At 44.2% G+C, this 24,940-nt stretch overlaps 1 protein-coding gene across 1 annotated transcript in view; it reads left to right on the top strand.

Moving 5' to 3' along the window:
- The window catches only part of KCNMB4 (potassium calcium-activated channel subfamily M regulatory beta subunit 4), a 110,157-nt gene extending 102,907 nt beyond the window's left edge, over positions 1-7,250 (top strand). The window contains exon 3 of the mRNA XM_075552778.1: positions 6,748-7,250. Within this exon, the coding sequence (XP_075408893.1) occupies positions 6,748-6,916 (169 nt within the window). The 3' untranslated portion in view covers positions 6,917-7,250. The remainder of the gene's footprint in view (positions 1-6,747) is intronic.
- Positions 7,251-24,940: the final 17,690 nt, after the last annotated feature.

Genomic DNA, 24,940 nt, shown 5'->3' with positions numbered 1-24,940 from the left:
GGTGCACCTGACCCAAGCTATGGTATTTTCAGTCGCCTCATATGTGTGAAAGTTGAGCATTGAAGAAGACCGAAGAAAACATGTAGTTACAGAGCTTGCTAAGCATGTTAAAAGTACCGTGAAGTGCCACAAGAACAAGTACCTGTCTTGGGAGAAGTATATCCAGTAGCAAGATGGCATGACTTCTCTTGCACCTTGCACATGTCAGGAGAGAGCATTCCCGAGAGAAGGACATCATACTTGGCAGAGTGGAGGGGCAGTGACAGAGGAAGGTCCTCAACAAGAGGAATCGACCCAGTAGCTGCATCAATGGGCTCAGACATAGGACCAGCTGTCAGGGAGCGCAGCACCGGGCAGTCTGTCATTCTGTTGTGCGTAGGAGCTGCTGTATGTTGTACGTGACTCCAGGGCACCTAACAAGAACAAGCCATTGAGCTGATTCCAGTTTAGAAGTACCCTAAAGACGGTGAATCTTTATGGGATCAGAAAGTCTCCTCTTTCTTTCAAGGAATAGCTGGTAGTTTCAACGGCTGACCTTGAGCTTATCAGCCCAACACATACCCCACTTCCCCCTGTAGTTCCTTACCGACCAGTTTGCCGGTCTGTGGTGGTTTGCATGTTGCCACGATGCTGGAAGCTGTGCAACCAAATACTCCAAGTACCGGCAGAGTCGTCCACGGTGGAACGGGATTTCAGTAGATCTTCTGACGAAGAAGAAAGGCCTGATCATCTATGTCCGAAAATGAACCAGTGGAAAGCCGTCAAAGGTTTCAGCTTCGTTTAGTTGTGCAACCACTCGCTTGGGGCGGGGGTGATCAGTGGAGAGTTCAGTAAAGTGGCGGGTCGCACAGTCAGAAGTGACGTACTTCACAACAGCAGGTGTCAAGGGGAGGAGGGCCAGTCGGGAGCACAAGGGAACGCCACGGTGAAATGGGGTGACACAATGACTGGACCAGTGGTCTCTGACACAGCACCCATCCTGAAGGTGGGGCGGGTCCGGGCAGTGTTTTGTTCTTTGCCCATGCACCCTGTCACCAACTCAACAGTAACAAATAGCTTATGTGAAATAACAAAGCATGACCACGTCATAGTCTTTCCAGGAACAAAGATGTGCAAATATATCAATGGCAACACAAGTCTTTTTTTTAATAATCATTTTATTTCGGGGCTCTTAACAAATGTTATGGCAACCCATCATTCAACTGTATTAACAACACTTGTGCTTAATGCATGTTGCTATCAACATTTCATATGTTGTCATCAACATTTCCAAACATTTTCTTTCTACTTGAGCCTTTGGTGTCAGCTCCTCTTTCACCCACATTTCTGCTATTTGTCCCCCTGGGGACACTATATCCAGCCTTGTGATGAGTTCCCCCTTTCTCCCCATCTCCCCCACCCCTACCCTCATGATATCGCTAATCCCACTACTGTTCCTGAGGGGGTAATCTGTCCTGAATTCCATATGTTGAGAGCTCTTACCTGTACCAATATGTGTATTCCGATCTAACCAGATTTGCAAGGTAGAACTAGGTTCATGGTTGTTGGGAGTGGGTGGGGGGAGCATTCAGAAACTGTAGGAATGATGGGTGTTGCTTCGGTGCTATAGTGCACCCTGGTAAAACCGGCCCTTCCTTGTAACCCTTTTGCATGAGGATGTCCAAATATTTACAGATGGGCTTTGGGTATTCACTCCAGCCTCCCTCTTTCACATCTATATAATTGTTTGCTTTGGATCTTTTGGTCCCTGATACCTGATCCTGTTGACACTTCATGATCACACAGGCTGGTGTGCTTCTTCTATGTGGGTTTTGCCATTTCCCTGCTAGATGGCTGCAAGCCTTTAAGACCACAGAAGCTATATCTTTTGATAGCCGGGCACCATCAGCTTTCTTCACCACATTTGCTTATGCACTCATTTTGTCTTCAGTGATCATGTTAGGAAGGTGAATATCAAAGAGTTATTAGTTATTAGTGCCAGGTTATTAGAACAAAATATTCTTATGTTTAGGGAGGCTTTGAGTTGAGGTCTCAAATCGGTCTGCTATCTTAATACTTAACATATAAATATATGGACATTGACCTATAACTTTCATTATAAATTAATATATTTACATATATACATGCCTACAGCTATACCTCTGGCAACCCAAGTCTTGAAGACACTGTGCTGTCACAAGAAGGCAGAGAAAGGAGTCATTTTAGCAACCAGGGACAATTTGCCAAATCATTACAGTGAGTCTGCATTCATTTAATACAAATTTTAGTAGTAATTATATGAAGTGAAATCTCAGTAAAAATCAAAATGTGCAACCAATGAAGTATGAAAAAGAGCAAAGCACAGCAAGCGGAAAAGGCGAAAATTGTGTAATTTCAAAGACAGCCTGCAGACACAGTTTTTGTTTTTTTCACATCATGACTCCAGTTTGGTGGAAGAGGACCCCCAGCATCCTCACCAGTCTTCTGGGAGAAGGGGTCCAGACTGGTGACAGCTATGGTTGGTGAGAGCTCCTCTGGAAAGGCACTGCCCGGGGATGCTGAGCTGCTGATGTGCGTGAGGCCAACTGGATTCGTTCTTTTCTTTCTCTTCTAGAGCAAGCACAAGGCTTCCTGGAGGTGAAATGGAGATAACTTGAAAAACATACACCTGTGGCATGAAAGTTCAATTTCCAGGCTTGCTCTCTTTAAAAATAAAATAATAGTTTTATTGACATAATTCACACATCACATAATGCAGTGGTTTAAACATATTAATGAGTAATGCAGTCATCACCACCATCAGTTTTAGAACATTTTTTTCTTTTAAAAATCATTTTATTGGGGGTTCTTACCACTCTTATCACAATCCAGACATCCATCCATTGTGTCAAGCACATTTATACATATATTGCCATCATCATTTTCAAAACATTCTATTTGAGCCCTTGGTATCAGCTTTTCATTTTCCCCCTCCTTCTCCCACACTTCCTCCCTCATGAACCCTTAATGATTCATATGTATGTTTTTTTTATGTCTTAAACACCGACCACTGTCACCCTTCACCTACTTTGCTGTTGTTCATTTTCTTCTTTCTTGTACTAATTATTATTAGCTCCCTGTTTGCTCCCAACTTTCCCTGCCATAACCCTAAGAAACTTATGAAAATAGTTACTGTCTTAATAGATTTACCTATTCTGAATTTCACATAAATAAAAACATACAAAATAACAACACTTGACAACAACAGAAAGCACTCCATGAAAAGGAAGCGGAAATAATAAAAACTAGAATGTGTGAAGTAGAGGAACAAAATCAGTGACACTTGTATGTGTTGTATTTAGAAAGGGATTTGTATCAAGGAATGGCTCACACAGTTGTGAAGACAGGGAATTCCAGTCCTGTTCCAGCCAGGCTTCCCATGTCAAGTGAAAGGTGATGAGCTGGAAGCAACAGGAGCTCAAGGAGCAAGACCGAACTGAGGAAGCAGAGACAGCAGGGCAGACAGGCTAGTGGATACACAAGTCTGAAGTTGGCTGATGACGATCAAGGATTGCAGCCTTCAGTGGGATTACTCAATGTAAAACCATCAGAATCCTCACAACTCAACCAATAGGTAACGTCATGAAAACAGAGAAAAGATTGAAGCTGTCAAGTCATCTTGCTTGAGTCTACGATCAGGTTCATCTCGAAGCAGCAGTTGAGGTCAAAGGAGCATTGCATCGTGCAAGTCTGCACAAGACCTTTTTGAAGTGTTGAAAAGCAAGGATGTTACTTTAAGCACTAAGGTGTACCTGACGATGCTATGTTCTTTTTGTTTGTTTGATTTTTTTCACTATGGTATTTTCTGTCACCTCATATGCATGTGACAGTTGGGCATTGAGGAAGAAAGGTTGTGAAGAATTGATGTGTCTGAACTGTGGTGTTGGGGAGGAAATTGGAAGTCCCATGAACTGCCAAAAGAACAAACACATCTGTCTTGGAAGAAGTACAGGCAGAGTGTTCCCTAAGGCAAGGCTGGTGAGACTTTGTATCAAGTATTTTTGTGTATGCTATCAGGAGAGATCAGTCCCCGGGGAAGGGGTATCGTGCTTGGATAAGTGGAGGGACAGGGACACAAAGGCAGGCTCTCAGGAGATGGAATGTCCCAGTGGCTGCAACAATGAGCGCAAGCAGAGGAACGATTGTGAGGATGGCGCCAGATAGACTGGTGTTTCCTCTGTGGTACTGGGGGTCTCTATGAGTCAGAACCCAACACGTATGTTCCTGGTCCACATTAAAGACATTATTAGCATTTTTAAGGAAACATCATAAATGATTCCTCTAGGGCCGTGGTTCTCAGCCTTCCTAATACCAGGACCCTTTACTACAGTTCCTGATGTGGTGGTGACCCCCCCCCCCAACTATCAGATTATTTTCATTGCTACTTCATCGCTGTAATTGTGCTACTGTTATGAATCGGGTGACCCTGTGAAAGGGTCGTTCGACACCCCCCCAAGGGGTCGAGACCCACAGGTTGAGAACCATTACCCTAGGGCACACGGTAATTCTATTAAAAAGAGAGTCAAGCTCTCTTTTTAATACGCAAAGGCTAGAAGATGGCGGCCTGTGGAGTGCATCTCACCTTCACTTGCTCTTGAGTTGACTCATTGTGGCTCCGTGGGCATTCAGAGCCCAGCTGTGCTCCACAGAAGTAGGTTGTCAGATCTTTCTACTCAGGTCCCCTGTGGTCTTCAACCTCCAACCTTTTGATTAAAAGCTGAACACATAAAGAATTTGCACAACTGGGAACTCCAACTTGAAATCTCGAAGCCCACAGTGACAAAACTATGTTGCTAAGACTTTGCTAGATTTATCAAGAAGTTAGTCAGAATTTTTCTTTTAAAGCCATGACTAAAGCAGCACAGACACACGAACAATTCATCAAGACACCCACCTACCTCACTGTTTAAAACTCTTGTTGAACCAGTGGAGCTGACCGGAGCAGAAGCTTACCTGACCTGCCTTTCTGATTAAATCCAGAAGGTGAGTTTAATTGACTTTCTTAAGTAAGATCATCTAGATGCCACTGAAGTGCTGAAGTCCAGGTTGGGTTTGTTCAAGAATGGATACCTTGCAATAATTTTTAGACTGTGAGCTCATGGACATTACAGGATGAGTGAGAAAGTAGACTAAGCTAAGCATCTTAGAATAGAAGGAATAGCAGCATAGGCGTCACTACCCCTTTGCCAAGAGCCCTGGTGGCTCAATGGTCAAGTGCTCAGCTGCTCACAAAAGCCAGCAGCTTGAGCCTACAAGCAACTCTGCAGGAGACACGCTGTGGGGCAGTTTTAGACTCTCATTTAGGGTGACTATGGGTTGAAAGTACCGTGGACTGCTAAAGGGGCAAACAAATCTGTCTTGGAAGAAGTAAGACCAAGACATAGCGTCTGAGGTCTTAAAGGCTTGAAGGTAAACAAGCGGCCATCTAGCTCAGAAACAACAAAGCCCACATGGAAGAAGCACACCAGCCTGTGTGATCATGAGGTGCCGAAGGGATTAGGTATCAGGCATCAAAGAATAAACAATCAAGTCATTGTGAATGAGGGGGAGTGCAGATTGGAGACCCAAAGCTCATCTGTAGGCAACTGGACATCCCCTTACAGAAGGGTTGCGGGAAGAGATGAGCCAGGCAGGGTGCAGGGTAGCAACGATGAAACATACAACTTTCCTCTAGTTCCTAAATACTTCCTCCTCCCCCACTATCATGATCCCAATTCTACCTTACAAATCTGGCTGGACCGGAGTATGTACACTGGTACAGATAGGAATTGGAAACACAGGGAATCCAGGCTGGATGATCCCTTCAGAACCAGTGCAGAGAGTGGCGATACTGGGAGAGTGGAAAGAGGGAACCGATTACAAGGATCTACATGTGACCTCCTCCCTGAGGGTGGACAACAGAAAAGTGGGTGAAGGGAGACGTTGGACAGTGTAAGATGACAAAATAATTTATAAGTTATCAAGAGTTCGTGAGGGAGGAGGGAGCAGGGAGGGAAGGTGAAAAATGAGGAGCTCATGCCAAGGGCTTAAGTGGAGAGCAAATGCTTTGAGAATGATGAGGGAAATGAATGTGCAAATGTTCTTTACACAATTGATGTATGTATGGATTGTGATGAGTTATATGTGCCCCAATAAAATGATTTTTAAAAAAAAGATGTAAGTCCAGAGTGCCCCAGAGGCAAGCGTGGCAAGGCTGCATCTTACATACTATCATCAGGAGCTACCAGTCCCTGGAGAATGACTTCATACTTGGTCAAGTGAAGGGGCAGCAAAAGCGAGGAAGGCTCTCAAGGTGATGGATTGACACCAGGCTGCAACAGTGAGCTCAAGCACAGGAACAATGGTGAGGATGGCCGGGACCATGTGGTGTTTCGTTCTGTTGTGCATAGGGTCACTATGGGTCAGAACAACAACTTGAGCTGGAGTCGACTTAATAGCCTAGGACAACAATAACACTTGACAATCTGGAACATGTAAATGGCATCACAGGTAACACGCAGCTTTGCCCCGGTGACTTGATTACTTGATTCAGGAGCTCAAACCATTTTGTGGCAGGTTGAAAGCACAGCGGTCAGTATTTGCCGTCTGAGCAAGGCCTTTCCAGGAGGTGAAGTTCAATGACAATATTCCGCCCGGGCGGAAAAGCAACTCTTGACTCCAGGTTGCCAGGAGTTTGCAATGGCATGCCCAGGTCTTTGACTTTTCTTTCCCCTCTTCGCTGTCTTGCAGGCCAGATGACGTGCTTCTGCATCGCACGCATGACGAGATCGTCCTCCTGCATTGCTTCCTTTGGCCCCTGGTGACATTTGTGGTGGGCGTGCTCATTGTGGTCCTGACCATCTGTGCCAAGAGCCTGGCGGTCAAGGCAGAAGCCATGAAGAAGCGCAAGTTCTCTTAAAGGGGAGTAGGCTTGGGGAAAGCAAAGCACAGAAGCCGCACCCATCAGTGCATACCGTCCTGCGGGACCCATGTTGCCGGCGCAGGAGATGGAAGGGGCCACGAGAGGTCTCCAGGAGCCCCCTCCCTCGATGGCAGCAGACACAGGCCCCACGGGAAGACTTGGGCGCTCGTAGATCATATTCTGTGTGTGGTACAGGTGGTAGGCGGGTCGCGCTCTTAGCTGTACGGAGTAGCTGTTTCAGGAGCTCCTCTAAGATGTTCATTTTCTTTGGAAAAGTACAGTATATAATTTGTACAGTGTAGTATACAAACCATTGTGATTTAAGCTATTGATAAACGGTAAAACAGAGTGGTCTGTGTTCTTTTTTAATTTCAGTTTGTTAGTGCTTAGAAACACTGGTGAAAAGCACCCTGCACCCCGGCCCCCATTTCATTTGCTTCTGCTCGATCACACTTTTTCTTGGATGTGAGGGTTCCTGTCCACATCTTACCCTCACTGTGTGCGCCTCAGTTTCCAGTATGAAAGTGTGCCGTTGACTCCCCTGTTTGATAAAGGAATGCACACTCTTAACTCAGCCTCTGGTCACTTCTGCGACTCATCATCAAGGGACGCTCAGTGATCGGAAAGCATATCCTACCACACTGGCCCTTGCTAACTCATTGCTTCTCCCTAGATTATTTCCTAAGGGAGACAGATGACTCTGAGCAAGGCCTGCCCGAGCTATAAGCGGGCTGGGCTCCTTTGTTCATCTGTTCTTGTTCCCGTTGATGGGCTCTAGCTCCGTGCCGCAGACCGTTCATGATGTGAAGGGCACTCTTCAGCTTAGTCAAGTTGATGTGTGCTTTCCTTGTGTATTATGTCAGAAAAACATATTCTAAATTGGTTCAAGCATTTCTTGTTTTCTCTGACCTTGCCTTGATGTCCTCAGCTGAAAGAAGGAAGGTCGCTGAATTGGCTTGGATCTCCCTGGCGATGCAGCCCCGCTCCACAGGGCTGCAGCCAACGCTTTCTGTGCCTCTATCCTGAAGTTCTCTGGAACCACACTTCCTTGCACCTCTGTGCGAGGCTACACTCCAGAGAGCGACGACAGGTCTCAATAAATGTCCACCACATCATTTTCTATTTACCACGTAGAGCCAAGCCATCATGTAAAGGAAAGGTACATTTCTAGTGGAGAAACTGGCCAGCCAATTATTTTTAAAGAATTCCCTAGACATGCTTTTCTTAAGAGTAAAGGAAAATTGGTATTCAAAGAGGAACTTCTTTCACGAGTCCCACAACATTCTAAAATAGGGTTCGCATCCAGGGACGCATGGCTTCCTCTGCATCGACAGAGCAATGTGTTCATAATGTTAAAACGCGAGCCATCAGGAGACCATGGACTGTTTTGCAAGCCTATTCAGCGAATCCAGTTTTCCTAACTCAAGTGCTACCGGTGTCCTTGTGAAAAAGCTTTGAACACGTTGTTTATGACACTCGAGGCAGTTAGAGTGCCTTCACTTTCATCGCGATGTTCGGTTGCAACACCCCTGTTGTCTTAGCAACATACTGAACGACTAAAGCATGCAGTACCACAGAACTGAAAGAGCCTTCTGGCATCACCCGTCACTGACAATGATAAAGCTTAATTTAAACGTTTTATCCTTTGAAAATTACGATTGCATCCTTTGAAAAATACGATTACATGATTACAGGGAGTAGATCAAATTTAATAGGTTCCTTAAGGTTTATGGAGAACAGAATGAAATGCTCATGGAGTTTTTCATGAACTTTTTGAAGCCCCCTTCAAACACGTGTTGGGAATAAGGTAGTTGCTATATGTTGATCTGAGTTTTCATTGTTTGATAGTCATACATGTATAACAAATACGTTAATTAAGAAAGGCCCAAGGAGAAATGCTCCACTGTAGTTTGTAGAAACGTTCTTGGAGAGAGAAGCACACAGAATTCAGATGGTTTTAGGATCTCCTTTGCTTACAGTTGAATTGGAGGCTCCTCACTCATACTCGGTCCAAGTAAAACCTCAAAGGAACAAGACACATTTTAGGTCATAAAAGTAAATAAGCCTAAATTCTTGATACCTTAATTTTCTCCTGTGCCAGTTAGAAATTGGACTAAATGTCTGCCACATAGAAATCCACAAATAGGAAAAATCAAGTAGATAGACGTTTATGTCTTCCTTACATAGCAATCCAGGGAGAAGTCGAGGGCACAGGCCATCAAGGGGTCTAGAATCTGTCTCTTGTTCGCTCGTGGCTGAGGGGTTGGTTCATCTCCATGACTGAAGCTGACTCAGAAGCACATCCACTTTGTACCCCATGAACCGAGAGCAGGTTGGGAGCAAACCACTTCCTTTGAAAACGCGTCACCTCAGCATTTCTGCTTAAATTCCACTCATGAGTTCTTTCTGCATAGCTCTTGCTAGTGGCAAGGAAGGCTGGGCATGTTGCTTGTTAGGTAGACAAGCCCTACCAAGACTGTGAGGGCGAGTCTCTAGAGCTAAAGGAAACAGATGAGTACTGGAGTAAGTGACAAGATGAGGGATGGAAGTCAGCAACTGATGATGCCGGAATGAAGAGCTACTGAGTAGGATAACAAAGATCTCCAGTCTTGGTGGGAAACGAGGTGTTGGGCAAATCCTTTCATCTACTCAGGGAGAAATTCCCTTGTCCATTGCCTTTTGTGACCCCTCCTGTGACCTCCAGGAAATTCCTGCCCATTGTCCTCCATGGTCACATCTAGCGCTTCTTTGGGGAGCCCACAGCATTTTCAGTTCCCACCTGCCTGTGCAGATTTGAAGACCTAGAAATTGCCCTAGAGAATGAACAAATATAGACCATTAAAGACCAAGGTGGTAGTTTATTCAGCTATAATTAAGAGTTTGACCCCATTTTCCAGTGTTTCACCATTGACAGCTTACAAGCCTCACCACTTCCCTTTTCCCCGAAGCCCCGCAGCCAAGCAGGCAGATGAGAAAGCCTTGTGCCTTTTCCTTTGGTCCCAAGGAAGTTCAAACCACACAAGCACAGGCCTATAGACCGGAACCCTCACTCACGCCCTACCCGAAAACAATATAAGCCAAGCTGGCCAAGCCCTTTGGGGATTTGTCTGGAACCTCCTTTATTGTCCCTAGTAAAATCTCATTATGTAATAAATCTTTTTCATACCGTGTGTGTGTGTGTGTGTGTGTGTGATGTCAACCTCAACATCTGAACCAAATTGTTAGCAGAGTCTATCCCATCTCGGGGAGGTGACTCCAAGAGTAGAGCGAACATGACTACAAACATAGGTGTTGGCGAAGACCATTGAACATAGCAGGGCCTACCAGAAGAGCAAATCACTCTGTCTTGAAAGATATGTAGCCCGAGTGCTCAATGAGACTCGATCTTATGCACCTTAGACATGTTACTAGGAGAGACCAGTCCGGGGGAAAGGCATCATGCTTTGGAAAGCAGAGATCAGCAAAAAGGAATAAGATCCTCGATGAGCTGGGTTGACTCAGTGACTGTAACTGAGCTAAGACAAGGTGCAGGGCAGGGCAGTCGTTCTGTTGGTCAGAAGATTTCTACGAGCAGGAACTGACAGCGCATAAGGCTAGCTGAAACAGTAACACTTGACCCCTGGGTGGAGCGAGTGCTTTATGTTTAACTGCTAACCTAATGGTTGGTGGCTCAAACTCACTCAGCAGCCCCACCCGAAAAAGGACTTGTGCACAGCTTCCAGAAAGGTGATGGGCAAGGCGACCCTCTGGAGCCATTCTACTCTGCAGCGTGGGGCTGCAGGGCCACCGTGAGTAGGAATTGACCGCAGTGGGATTCGTTTGTTTTGGTTTATGCTTTGTACCTCAGTCCCTCAACTTCGTGACAGGACTGGAAGATCAAGATTCTAAATGGGAATTCAAACAAAAGCAAAAACTGGTAGCTGATGAGTTTATTCTGACTCATAGTCAATGTGTTACTGAATAGAACTGGGGGGTTTCTTGTGTGTAAGCTTCATGGAAGCAGATCGCCAAGTCTTCCTTTGACGGTTCCACTTGATAAGTTCAGACCAGGAATTTTTTTGGTTAGTAGCCCAGTGCTCAGAAGACAAACAAAATCCCCTATCAAGGTGATTTCAACTCATAGTGACCCAGTAGGACAGTGTAGAACTGCTTCTTCTGGTTTCTAATACTGTAGCTCTTTATGAGAGCACCTGGCTTGATCTCCATCAGGAGAGCCGGTGGATTTGAAATCTACAAACCTTTCTGTTAGTAGCCCATCCCATAACGCACTGCCCCAGGGACTCCTGTTAATGGGAATGCTGACCTTTCCCCTTGAGCTACCTCCCACCTGTCTCGCCGGTTGTCCTTGTACTTAATGGAGATACTCCAGAGAGACGATCATAATTCTGTCTCCGGCTGAAAGTACAGAAGCCAGTGGGCAGAGCCATAACAAAGTTGAGTTACCTACTTACAAGCTAGCTTGTGTCACATCAGCGGCTTCTGTATTGTGCATGCCTGAAACACAGCAGGGGATAGCCAACATGTATCACCATGGCTGTTTTCTTTAAAAAAATAAATAGATGATTTTATTGGGGGATCTTACATGTAGTATAACGAACCAAACATCCGCTGTCTCAAGCGGACATGTACAAGTATTGGCACCAACAATTTCTAAATATCTTTCTTCTTGAGTCCTTTGATCTCAGTTCCTTTTCCCCCCGTCCCTCCCCCACTCTGCCACTCCCATAACTCCTTAATGTATTATATATTGTTATTATTTACACATATCTTACACCGCCCATTCTATCCTTCACCTACTATCCTGGTATTCTTCCCCTGAGGGGATTATTTTGCAATCCATTCCCCCTTCTTTCCCCTCCGCCCCCTTCTCTTCCCCTATCCTCCTGGAACTGTTGCTCCATTACTGTTTCTGAGGGGAGTTGTCTTTCCTGAATTCCATATACTGAAATTTCTTGACCATACACTGTACACTGCTCTAGCAGGACTTGCGAGATTGGACAGAGATCGTAAGCGTGGGGGAGAAGGATTAAAGAACTAGAGGAGTGTTGTGTGTTTGGGCGGTGCTAAACTGCCCCTGGATGCATTTTCTCCTCTGTGCAGCCCCTCTGCCCAGGGATGTCCAATCATCCACGATGGGCCCTGGGTCTCTAGCTTGACCGCTCTCCATCACCTCAATGAGGTTGTTTATTTTTGGAATTCTGATGTCTGTTCCCATCGACACCTCATGGTCACACATGCTGGTGTGCGTCTTCCATGTGGACTTTGCTGCTTCCTTACTGGGTGCCAGCCACTTTATTATTAAAAAATGTTCTTGTGTTGCGGGAATACTTAAGTAGAGGCCCACTGCCTCAATGTATTGCCATAGAAATACCTACCAATACCCCTATTGTTATGCATTAATATGCTGACATGTACACCTCTATATTAATACCTTTAAGAATAGTTTTACATCCTAGTTATCTCCTCTATTTTCTTTTACCCTTCTCCTGTCCCACTATCATGTTCAGCCCCTATTTGTCTCTCAGTAATTCCTCTGCCTAGATTGCAGCTGCTCCTCCATTACCAGGATTTCTACACCGCCTCACTCACTGTCGATTTTAGATCCCTAGTTGTTCCCCTGTATGTGACCTTGTTTGCTCGTCACTCTCTTCCCCCTTCACCCGCCCCCAGGCTCTGCCTCCCCCAAGACCCTATACTAGTTTCTGGTCAGTCCACTGACCTTTTTGACTATTTCCCCCCTGGTCTGGCAGGGCTCCAGGCACTGCCCGTCCAAGTCCAAAGTTATTTTCAGGCTCCCCCTTGTGCTGTGTCCCCAATATTGTCCTCTGCAGTGCCATGCTACATCATGTCTCAAGCTGTTGTCGGCCCTACAGTCCTCTCTGTGCCTTAGTTTAGGGTAACCAGAGGTCCTGCTTTTGGTGGGATAGTCCCGACTTTTAACAATTTTTCCTGGGTCAAGTGGCATTTTTTAAAAGTCCTGATTTTTTAAAAGAATGCACAACAAGCTAGGGTATACGGTTTTTGCCTGCCATGTGGCTACTTCAACAAGATATGAGTATTATCAATGCTGTCCCGCTTTACCAATGTTAAAATCTGATCACCTTGCATCTGAGCAGGGATGTCATTCTCAGGATTTGGTGTGCCAGAGTCGGGTCTAGTCCCTCACACTCTCTCTGTCTTAGTTTGCTCTCATGTGGGCCGGATGGGCCGGCCCTTCTTCCCCGCCTGTCGCTTCAGTGGAGACCTCTGTAGCTCCTTCTTCTCGGGAGGGGGCAGCAAGCTCAGATTGGGGTCGCCCCATTGCCCTCAGGATTGTCGTGCCATAATCACTGCTTTTTCTAACCACTCTCCCCATTGCTACACGTCCATCTTCCATGTTGTTGCTACTGGCCATGTCGCCTAATGTGTAGCCAAAGGATAACAAGCATTTCTAGTATTCAATCCTGCATTGTTTCCTCTCTTTCAGTTGCCTGGCTACCATGTCACGGCCACATAAATCAGAGGCTTCAAAAAGTTCCTGGAAAAATTACACTAATTTTTTGTTTTTCCATGACATTTTTCAAGCCCCATTGTATTTTCGATTTTTATTTTAGCAACACGTTTGTATTTCTAATGTCAAATTAAAAATTACTTAGGCTATCAGTGACAGGCCCCAAAACACAATAGGAGATAATCTGTTTTCTTTCACGAAACCTCTCAGGTAGTTCATGGGAATGTCTGGAGGATTATGTTCCTTCTATCTTGTTTTACTTCCAATCTCTAGGGCCTCACCCACACCGAACCTACTGCTGCTGAGCCAACTCCAGCGCAGCCTGTCTAGCTGATGAGCAAGGGGAAAGAGAAGACAGTAAAAGGCAAGTAGGTGTGTTTAAGGAGGCGAAACAGTGTTAGGCACACCAATTCTATGCATATTTTTGTGCTAAGAAATGAGTGCCAAAGGCATCTCTTTTGGGGAAGTCAGCCTTCTACAATTAGTGGGCACGAGTTGTACAATTAACGTGATGAGAGGGAGAATGAACAGGAAGGAAAATGATCAGTCACTTACCACATTCTCTCATGCAATGAACGCACCGATAACAACTGTGTTGAGTGGGGAAAACAATTGCACTGGGGAAAAAGTTCTTTTCTGGAATTTAGGCAATTATTTCTAGTCATGTTTTAAAAAGTCAAGTTAGATTAAATTAAGAATTGGATTACATTTCTGATTAATAATGAAATTAGTCAGAATGATTCCTAAAACCACGACAGGGAAAAAAATAAGAGAAGTCTTCTTGTCCTGTGAAAGAAGAAGGCATTTCAGGAAGGAAAGGACCACAAGGTTAGGAATCAATAGAGGACTTGAGTTGAGTGGCATTGGGCATACTTCAAGCAGGTGGACAAATCTAGCTGTAGTCTTTCCTTAGCATTGTCATTTCTCTGGATGCAAACCAGTGACATAGAGAGTTTCCTAAAACGTGCAAGATTTACGAATTGGAGGGCATAAGAAAAGATTCCGAAGTATGCATAGGATGTCAGAAAACGGAAACAGGCGTAGAGTTACATTGCCTCACGTAGTTTATTAGAGTGAACTTGGCCTCTCGGGATGAGTGGTCCAAGGAAGGGAGGTGTGCCAGGGGAATTTTGAAGCAGACCAGTCTGGGCTTGAACCCAGCTCCCTCACTTGTAAGCTATGTGATCTTGGACAAGCTACTAACTCCAAGCTTCAGGTAGCTTGTCTGTGCTGTGAGGCTGATGCTATTTAGGTTGCTGTTGTGCAGTGCCATTGAGTTGGCTCCACATCCTAGTGACCCTGTGTACAGTAGGGTGTGCCATCCTCACAAGTGCTCCTGTGCCATCCTCACAAGTGTTGCTGTCTCTGAGCCCCGCATTGTAGCCACAGGACCAGTAGGTCTCATTGAGCATCTTCTTTTTCACTGACCCTCATATCATTGGGAAAGATTAAGTGAGACAATACAAGGGATGTATTAAGCATAAATAGTTGGTCCTTGAATATTAGCACTGATGATGATGGTACAGTACTGATGATGATGATGGGACAGTATTAATTCAGTAAAAAGGACACTCTCAAGACCCACTTCCATCAAGTTGATTTCAACCCTTAATGACCCTGCAGGGCAGAGTTGAATGGCGCCACAGGTCCTCCAAGACTGCGCGTGTTTACACAGACACAGCTTTCTCCCGCTCAGGAGGGTTGGAACCACCGACCTTCCAGTTAACTGCTGAGTCCTTTACCAGGGCTCCTGGCAAATGATAAATGACCCCAAACTGACATAGCCTTCAAAATCTATGCTTTAATTTCTCAGGTACTTAGTATTTAAAGACTAGATCAAGACTGGGATTTTTATTTAAGAAATTATTTTATTAATCGCCTTGTCCACTTAGTAGGAGCCCTGGTGGAACAGTGGATTAGGAGTTGGGTTACTAATCTCAAGGCCATAAGTTCCAGTCCACCAGCTCCTCAGTGGGAGAAAAATGGGTCTGTCTGTCTGCTCCCAGTCTTGAAAATCCTGGGGAACTGTTCTACTCTGTCCTATAGGATCATTCTGTCTCTCAATCGGCTAGATGGCAGTGAGTGGCTCAGTAGTAGTTTCAATTTTCAGAATTCCAAATGGGAAGAAATCACCCCTGAAATCAATGTCTGGTTAAGAAAGTACAGATTTACCTGAATTCTCTATTTCATTAATTAATGGACTGCTTTCTTGAAAGATTCTGCTTCACCAAACATACCAGTTTCCAGAATGATGAAAAGATGTGTCTTCTCTTTGAAGTGGAGCAATTACTGAGATTCATTCTATTTCAGAACAGAAATGCAAGTATATGATCTTCTTTAGCTGGTATGTCTGGACAACAGTGAAAATGATGAGGTGCTTTTTAATGATTAATGCCTCCTGCTAAAAAGGCGATCGGAAATGATGCGACATTTCTATAATCAAACTGTCTGGAACATACAAAATATAACTTGTGTATCATTTGCTAGTCTCTCACCCACAATCATTTTTTACAAAGGGTTTTCCGTCTATGTTCTCAAGATCACAATTATTGAAGTTGATAACTGGTGTCTCACAAGGGGCACACATCTGGCAGGGGGTTAATGCTTAAATTTCCAATAACATCTAGAAACAGCCAGAAATTCAAACAAGACTAATTTAAAGCTATGGTGAAATGGATAGTACTTGATATTTGGAGAAACCCTCATTTTATGAAAGTCAGTGATGTTAAAGCATTACTACTTCGAAGAGCTCTAGATTTCAGGGCACCAGAGATGTCATAAATTAACGAGATAAAAGCAGGGAAAGAAAAATCGGTGTTGCGATTGGGAAATGTGCCTGGTTAAATATCAGTACTTGTTCACATCAAGTAGAGGTATCCAGTCTTTTAAAGTCACTGCCAACGACATTTCACACAAAACCTCCCATCATGACCCAGGGAGATGATTTTCCCTGTTCCCCCAAGTGTTGAAAATTCACACGACCATCCTTTTTGTCTTTTTGCTAGACAGCAGTTACTGAACTCACATCTCTGTTATAAGCTTAGAAGGCTGGGTTGGGGGCGGGGGAACAAGGGAAAAAGAGGAGCTGATACCAAGGGATCAATAGAAAGTCCATGAAAATAGAAAGTCTAGAAAAGAATGATGGCAACATAGGTACAAATATGCCTGCTACAATTGATGTATGGATTGGCATAAGAGCCCCCAATACAATGGTCTTTTAATAAAAAGAAAAAGAAGGCTGAGTGGAAGCAGCCACTGTGGGAGGTGGTGCATATCCCATCTGAACAGCAGGATGAAGAAAGCTCCCAGATACTGCATTCTCCGTACAATGTGCTAGGATAATATATATATATATATATATATATATATATATATATATATATATATATGCCAACAAGGAAATACAACTATTATTCAAATCTACACACCAACCACTGAAGCTAATGATGAAAAAGTAAAGAATTCTACCAACTTCTTCAGCCTGAAATAGATTAACTATGCAGTCGATGCATTGATAATGATGAGCCGTTAGAATGCAAAATTTGGAAGCAAAGAGGAAGAGACGGTAGCTGGAAAATGTGACCTTGGAGGTAGAATTGAAGCTGGAGATCTTATGCTAGGAGATTTCAAGGCCAACAACTTCTCCATTTCAAATACCCTTTTCTTTTTCAACAACAGAAAGGGTGGCTGTTGCTGTCACAGGTTAGGCACTGACCACAGGTCAGTGGTTCGAATCCAGTAGCAGCTCTGAGGAACAAAGATGAGGCTGTTTGTTCCCACAAAGGTTTAAAGTCTCTGAAACCCAAAGGGACAGTTCTGGGAGTGGGATGGACCGGAGAGCAGGGAGCGTGGAGTGAGCACACATTGACTTGACCAGATGTCATCTACAGGATTCAAATGGACGCTACATCTTCAGGAACAGATGATGTAAAAACTCAACATTAGCAGCCAGAATGAGGTCAGAGTCCAAGTGCAGATTGCTCACGTTCAGGTTGAAGAAAATGAAAACAAGTCCTAACACCATCTCTGGAACGGATTGGACACATAGAACACTAGTGACAGAAGACCTGATGGACTGGCTTCAATGGCATCATGCACAAAACAAAAAGTCAGTTAAACAAAAAAGGCAAAAAAAAAAACAAAGCAAATGTCAGAAGGGTCTCTGAAACTTGTTCTTGATTGTAGAAATGATCAAGTCTTTCTGTAATTTTGGGGGGTAAATATTGCGGGGGAGGTGGTTTCATGTTTTCCTGCATGTGACGTCCAGGATAGGCATTTATAGAGGCCGTGACTGGATTAAGAGTTCTGTAGGGCTATGGCGACAACCACAGTTTCTATAGGGCTGGGGAGGCTGGGGGATGAGGAGCTAATACTAATGAGCACAGGAATGAAGAGAAGGTTCTAAGCGGATTTTAGTAACGATTGTATAATATCAAATATGTTTCAGTCATCGAAAATTATGGAATGAGAATTATGTCAATAAACTTTTAAAATGAAATGATAAAATGGATAAATGGAAATTTCAGAGTAGCCGAAGATGGTAAAATATTATAATGCGAGGTGCAAATACCTGGAGTTAGAATGGACAAAAGAAAAGTCAGCACATGAGGGGGCACCCCCTGAAAGTGGAATTTTTTTCCCAATGTTATGTATTTATGTATTTACAAAACCTTATCACCTTCAAAGTGCTCTCCTTTACACTTAATACATTTGTCAAATCTGTGATTCCATTCTTGGAAACATTTTTCAAACTCATCAGTTTGGATGTCTGACACCAGTCTCCTCATTTTTTCCTTCACCTCTTCTAAGTCATCAAATCGCTGTCCTTTCATGTCCCTCTTCATTCACAGAAACAAAAAGACATTGCATGAAGCAAGGTCAGGTGAGTAAGTTGCGTGGGACAAGAGAGGCATGTTGGTTTTTTTTTTTTTTGTCAAAAACTGGCACATTGAGATGGATGTGTGAGCAGGTGTATTGTCGTGGTGCCAAAACCAATCTCCCTTCTGCCACAAATCAGGCCTTTTTTGTTGCATGCACACGGTTATGCAATCTTTCCAGAACCTCTGAATAGAAAACTCGATTAACAGTCTGACCTGGTGAAATGAACTCTAAATGCACTGAGTATACTTTTTGTTTGTTAGAGAAGTAGATATTTCATCCATTGACGGACATCCAGAATGAGGTTTGTCATCAATCGGCATTTAACTTTTTTGAAATGAGACAACCACTCATACACTTGCGTTTTCCCCATAGTGCTGTCCTTGTAAGCTGTGTTCAACATCACAACAGTTTCTGTGGCATTTTTCCTGAGCAGGACACAAAATTTCATAGCCACACACTGTTCTCTTAAATTGGTCATCACACACAAAAAAATGAGGTTCAAACGAAACTGCTTTCATGAAAAAATTCACTGTGACCAGAGAGAACCTTCCCCTGCAATGCCACTGGGTGCACTAACTTAGAGTGATTTGCTTGAGGCTTGCCTAGTGGGAAAAATGTGTATTATACAAGTTCTACCCAGCAGAGCTTTTTCCTGTTTGTTTGTTTTTGGAAGGGGTGGGGTACCTCCTCGTATACTCAACTGAAAGAACTGAAGAAAAAATTAAATTTCCACATTGAAATATTGAATGGTTCTATGATAAAAATATTGAATGATGCAAGAAATGTCAAGAGATTGTGGGGGGGGGAACACATCGAGTCTCTGTGCTAAAAAGAACTCTTTAAAATTCGACTATTTCAAGAGGCAGCATATAACGAAGAACCAACGATCCTAAAAGAAAATGCCCAATCAGCACTGAATGCATTAGTGAGAAAAAGGCTCCAGGAATTCATGGATGTGTTAGTCTGGGTAGACTAGAGAAACAAACTCATAGACACTCATATGTGTATAAGAAAGAGGTTTATATAAAAGAGTAATTGTATATCAAGGCAACATCCCAGCCCACTCCAGATCAACTCCATAAGCCCATATGTCTGATACCGGTCTATAAATTCCTTTCTAGACACATGCAACACATGCAGTGACATCGAATGCAGGAACTAGTGGGTCTTGTGGATCCAGGGGCGGTGGAAGCATCTCAGTGCTGGTGTGGGTCTCCATGTAGCAGCTCCCAGGCTCTGGCTCCATGATCCTAGCTCCATGTGGCTTGTCAGCAGGAATGTCTCGCAGGGAGAGCATGTATCTGACCTCCAGTGAGCTATTTCTCTCTGTTGTGCCTCCAAATGAGACCATCGAGCTGCGACCTGATTGACAGGCTGGACTCCCTCCCTTCCTCAAGTTGACAGTAGATGATGTAACTGCCACAATGGAATACCAACTGAAATATTTCAAAAGCGGATAAAGCACTGCAAGCACTCACTAGTCTATGTCAATCTATCTGGAACAGAAGAAAACACTCCCTTGACCAACTGACTGGAAGAGCTACATATGTGGGCCCAGTCCAAAGAAAGGTACCGCCCCAAATGTGGAAAATAGTGAACAATATCATTAATACCACATGCAAGTAAAAATTTTGAAGACAATTCAACATTTATACCAACAATGTATCAACCACGAGCTTCCAGAAAGTCAAGGTAGATTCAGAAGAGGACATGGCAGGAGAGGTGTCATTGGTGAGGTCAGATGGATCTGGGCTGAAGGCCCGGAATGCCAGAAAGATGTTTACTATGCTTTATTGACTATGCAAAGGCATGATATATGTGGGTCATAACAAACTATGGATAGCCTTCAGAAGACTGGTAATTCCAGAACCCTACTCATGTGGAACCACACGTGGAACCTGTCCACGGATCAAAAGACAGACATTCAAACAGAACAAGGGTTCTGGTTCATGGTTTAAAATCAGAGTAAAATGTGCATCGGGGTTGTATCCTTTCACCATACATAGTCAATCTATGTTGAACAGATCATCTGAGAAGTCAAACTATGTGAAGAAGAACGCAACATCAGATTTGGAGGAAGGCTTGTTAACATCCTGCCAGATGCAGGTGGCATTGCCTCGCTTGCTGAAGGTGAGGAGGATCCGGAGTCCTTGCTAATGGAGATCAAAGATGGCAGCCTTTAGTGCGGATTATAACTTAATGTCAAGAAAATCCAAATCCTTACAACTGGAACAATAGATACCATCATGATAAACGGAGAAAAGATCAAAGTAGTCAAGGATTTAATTTGGGGCGGGTCCACAGTCAGTGGTCACGGAGGCAGCAGTCACGAAATCAGGTAAACATACTGCATTGAGCCAATTAGCTGTGCAAAGCCTCTTTAAAGTGTTGAAGACCCAGAGTGGTTCTTTGAGGGCTCAGGTCTGCCTAATCTACCTAACTCACGGTCATCGAGTTGATTCTGAGGCCAGCGACCCTCCAGGACAGGAGAGAACTGGCCGCGCGGCTTTCTGAGACTGTGATTCTTGACGGGAGTAGAAGGCATCATCTTTGTCCCGAGGAGTGCTGCAGCCCAACTCACAGCCACGATGCCACCAGGGCTCCTGTATTGCCTTCTACGCACATCACGGTTGGGCAATGAGTAATAAGGAAGAGCACAGAAGCATGGATACACGTATGGTTGGCAAAGATATTGGCAATGCCGTGAACTTCCAGAGCAATAAATGAATTTGTCTTGGAGTAAGTACAACTAGAATGCACCTTAGAAGTGAGGGTGTCAAAACTGTGTCCCACCACCTTTGGACATATTGTCCGATGAAACCAGTTCCTGGAAAAGGACATCACGCTCGTTAACATGGAGGGCCAAAAAAAAGAAAGTGACTGTCACGGAGATGGATTGACACAGTGGCTGCAGCAGTGGGCTCAAGCATAACACAGATGGTAAGGTGGCACAAGACCAAGCAATGCTTCATTCTGTTGTGCATGGGGTCGCTATGAATTGTCACCAACTTGCTGGTACTGCCAACAAAATCCTCCTGTATATTTTATCTCCAGATCATTTCTAGCACCCAACACAACACAAATGTTACGTAGATAGTACCGTATACTCCATTTTACCCGTTGAGGGATTGCTTGAGCCATTTCACTGCTGCCTCCATCCATATTGTCAGTCCTCTGTGTTGGTTGAATCTTTGGATGTCGAACCAGTGACTATGGACTGATGGCTGCATGTCAGGGATTTCTGACCTTCAGGGGTCAGAGTTTAGTTAAGATCTGAGGTCATCCTCTGACCCACCCAGCTGTCTGCACCCAACAACAACCTGCTTATGCTTCTAGGAAAGATTCATTTAATCTAGCTCCACTGGCCTTGGAGGTAGGTTGGTAGGATGATAGGTGAGGAAGAAATCTCCATTTGGGAAAATGTTGATGTTTTCTCCAGGATGTTGTTCTGTAAATTAGTAGCTCTCTGCTCTATCACATGTGAGCTGGAGAAAACGATGGATAGATGATTACCCAATAACTAGTAATCCTTGCTATAGGCTTTCTCTGAATATACTCACTGACTTCCTTGTTTTAGCTGCACCCTTAGTAGGTGATACCCGGATCAATTATTTCTTACCGTCAGAGCCCTAGATATAATTGCAGCAACTCTCAGCAGTCTCAGGTTCCTGTCTCACTCAGTGCACAAACAACAGAAACCATAGCAGCATATTATCAGCCACGGAAACAGGGGAGGGTTAAATAGAAAACCAACCCAAGCTTAACAGGTGAGGCTTATTCAGAAATAAAGTGGGGAGGGGAGGAGCAAAGGGATCATTGTCATGCAAGGACAGGAAATGGAAGCCTAGAATAATAGGAAGAACATGGCCACCATGAGGTCTGCAGGGGCATCAGAGAGGCTGGGTAAAGGTGCCATCTTTTAACCAGGTTAGAATGAAACACATACCTTGGTGTGGGAAAGTGGCATGAACGCATGGCTTCAGAGGGTAGGAAGGCAGAATAGTATCTTTTAAGGCCCGTCTATTCTCCCTGACAAGCCACTAGCAGGGTCGTATGTTGACTCAAGAGAAGGGTAGGTCAAAGCTTGGGAACTCGGAACAAGGAGAGAAACTTTGGTTTGCAAGTACTTGTTTCTGATTGATGAGTGGGAACAAGCAATTCATTTATTGATTTACAAAGCAAAGCATGGGGCTTTTGGAAGATACTGTATTAGGAAAGCAATGGAAATCTTACCTAAGTCGTATACAAAAGGTTGTTGTTTGCCATAAGCCATTTCCCAGAACATAAACAGTAAGGACATCGCTTTTCCCCAGTATCACAGGAGTCAGTTAAAATTTAGCATTATTACCCTCAAGGGGCAAGTCTTTGGAAAAGTTTAAAGAAGCTATCACCAAAAACAAAACAAAACAAAACCCTGGAATTAACTATCAAATCAAAAAATAGGTCACATGTCAGTACATCAGTCAAGTCAATCAAGATTTACTTTATAATCATCTCATTGCTTCACTTACCCTAAACCATCTTCGTGAACTTTGCTTAATCCCAATATGTCCCTATCTAGCAAGACCAGCCTTGAACTACTTAACTTTACTTCTGCCCTAAACTCTATAAGTCCCCTTCCTTAACTTGGCCTTTCTTAAATGGTGGGCTGTTAAAAACAAAGTTCATGGTTGAAACTCACCAGTCCCTCCATGGGAGAAATACAAGGTTTTCTACTCCTGTAAATATTTATTGTCATGGAAACCCTGAGAAGCATTTCTACCACTGCACGGACCTCTTTAAAACAGGGGTCCTCAAACTTTTTAAATGGGGCCAGTTCACTGTCTCTCAGACCCGTTGGAGGGCCGAATTGTAGTTTTTAAAAAAAACATGAAAAAATTCCTGTGCATACTGTACATGTCTTATTTTGAAGTCCAAAAAACAAACGAGACAAAAACACCCGGTGGGCTGGATGAAAGTCCTCGGTGGGCCGCTTGTGGCCTGGGAGCCTTAGTTTGAGGACACCTACTTTAAAGCATTGAAAAAGCAAGATCACTTTGAGAAATAAGGTGTGTCTGACCCAAACCATGGTATTTTTAATTGCCTCATATGCATGTGAAAGTGGGACATTTTATCAGGAAGACTGGACATTGAGTAAGGCAAGCATGGTGAGATTTGGTCTCACGTACTCCGGGCATGTCAGGAGAGACCAGTATCTGGAGAAGGCACAATGTTTGGTGAAGCAGAAGGGGAGTGAAAAGGGGGGAAGGTCCTTGATAAGATGGATTGCCAGAGCGTCTGCATGGATGGACTCAAATATGAGAACAAATATGCGGATGGAGGCAGTGTTTTGCTCTGTCACCTATAGGGTCATATGACTTGGAATCAACTCGATGGCACCTGACAGCAATATAAAGGACGTCTTACTTGGTAGGGGGTCAGTGGAAAAGAGGCAGCCCCTTGACGAGCGAGACTGACACTGTGACTGCAAGAAGGGGCTCAAAGGTAACCATTTGAGGACGGTGCAGGACAGAGTGGTGTTTCAACACGTTCTACATGGGGTTTCTGAGTTGGAGCCAACTTGGTGGCACTTAGAAACAGCAACATGGAATCACTGAGTCCAGATCCAGTCAGTGGCAGTGAGCTAGCAAGACTTTGCCAAGGTTAAGGTCTCCTTAACTGAATTTACGACACTCAACACTGCGGGATCAACACCTTTCTCTGGGCTCCTGTGGGAGAACTCAACGGCGAACTGTCTTGTTGAAGACAAGGCGCAGTGCTTAGTTTCTTCCTGGTTTCTTGAACCTCGCTGTCTACATCTCGTTTGGGGTAAGTGTGTAACTAAAACGTTCTGAGACAAGCACTGGTATTCATTTTATTAGAGACCTGGTTGGCTGGCGTCTTTGAGTGAGACAGTGTTTGTTTCTGACTGTACCAGTCAAAAGACTGGTTGTTGGTACCATACACGCTGCCCTTGTTTTCTAAGAGGGAGATTGAGAATTATTCCAGTTCCTTTGATCGTTCTGGTACACCCACACTTCACAAATGTGGGTCTGACTGGCTTTGCGCTGTCAACCATGGCTGAACTGGGAAGACATGGTTTGAAACCCCGATAAAAAGACATTTCTCAAAAGCATTTTGGATGAGGTGGTAGCTAAATACAGAAAATTTGATTAAGTTATAAGGGAAATGAAGTTGGGAGTAGGGAAAATCTCAGAATATCTTAATTACAGCGCTCAAGTACCAAGAGCATCAAAGGTACTTTCGGAATGAGGATCTCCTGGGAAGTGCCTTACGCTGTCCCTTACACCAGACTAGGAGCGCCGTCGCAAACACTGCAACAGCCCCATTCTTTGCTAACCTGCTTTCAGAGACAGCTTGTCCTAAAGGCTAGCTCTGTGATATCACACTAGCCGAGGCTGGCGGTGGCCTATCATTTCCGATAGACCATGTCGGTTATTTCAAGTGTGAAGACTTAATCTCCCATTGACGTCTTTTTACAAAGACCCTGCCTCCAATTTTAAGCTTTGGGACTACTGGATTTCAGTCAGAGATGACATTTTATCTCTGGACGAGATGGATTCTTACTCTGCATCCAGGAGTGCTTCCCCGGGGGGTCATTAGAGAAAGGCAGGACAAAAGGGCCCATCTATTAGTGCTATTGCCAACAG

Source organism: Tenrec ecaudatus, chromosome 6 (assembly GCF_050624435.1).
Source record: "Tenrec ecaudatus isolate mTenEca1 chromosome 6, mTenEca1.hap1, whole genome shotgun sequence".
NCBI lineage: Eukaryota > Metazoa > Chordata > Mammalia > Afrosoricida > Tenrecidae > Tenrec > Tenrec ecaudatus.
This window is presented reverse-complemented; position numbering and strand designations above follow the sequence as displayed.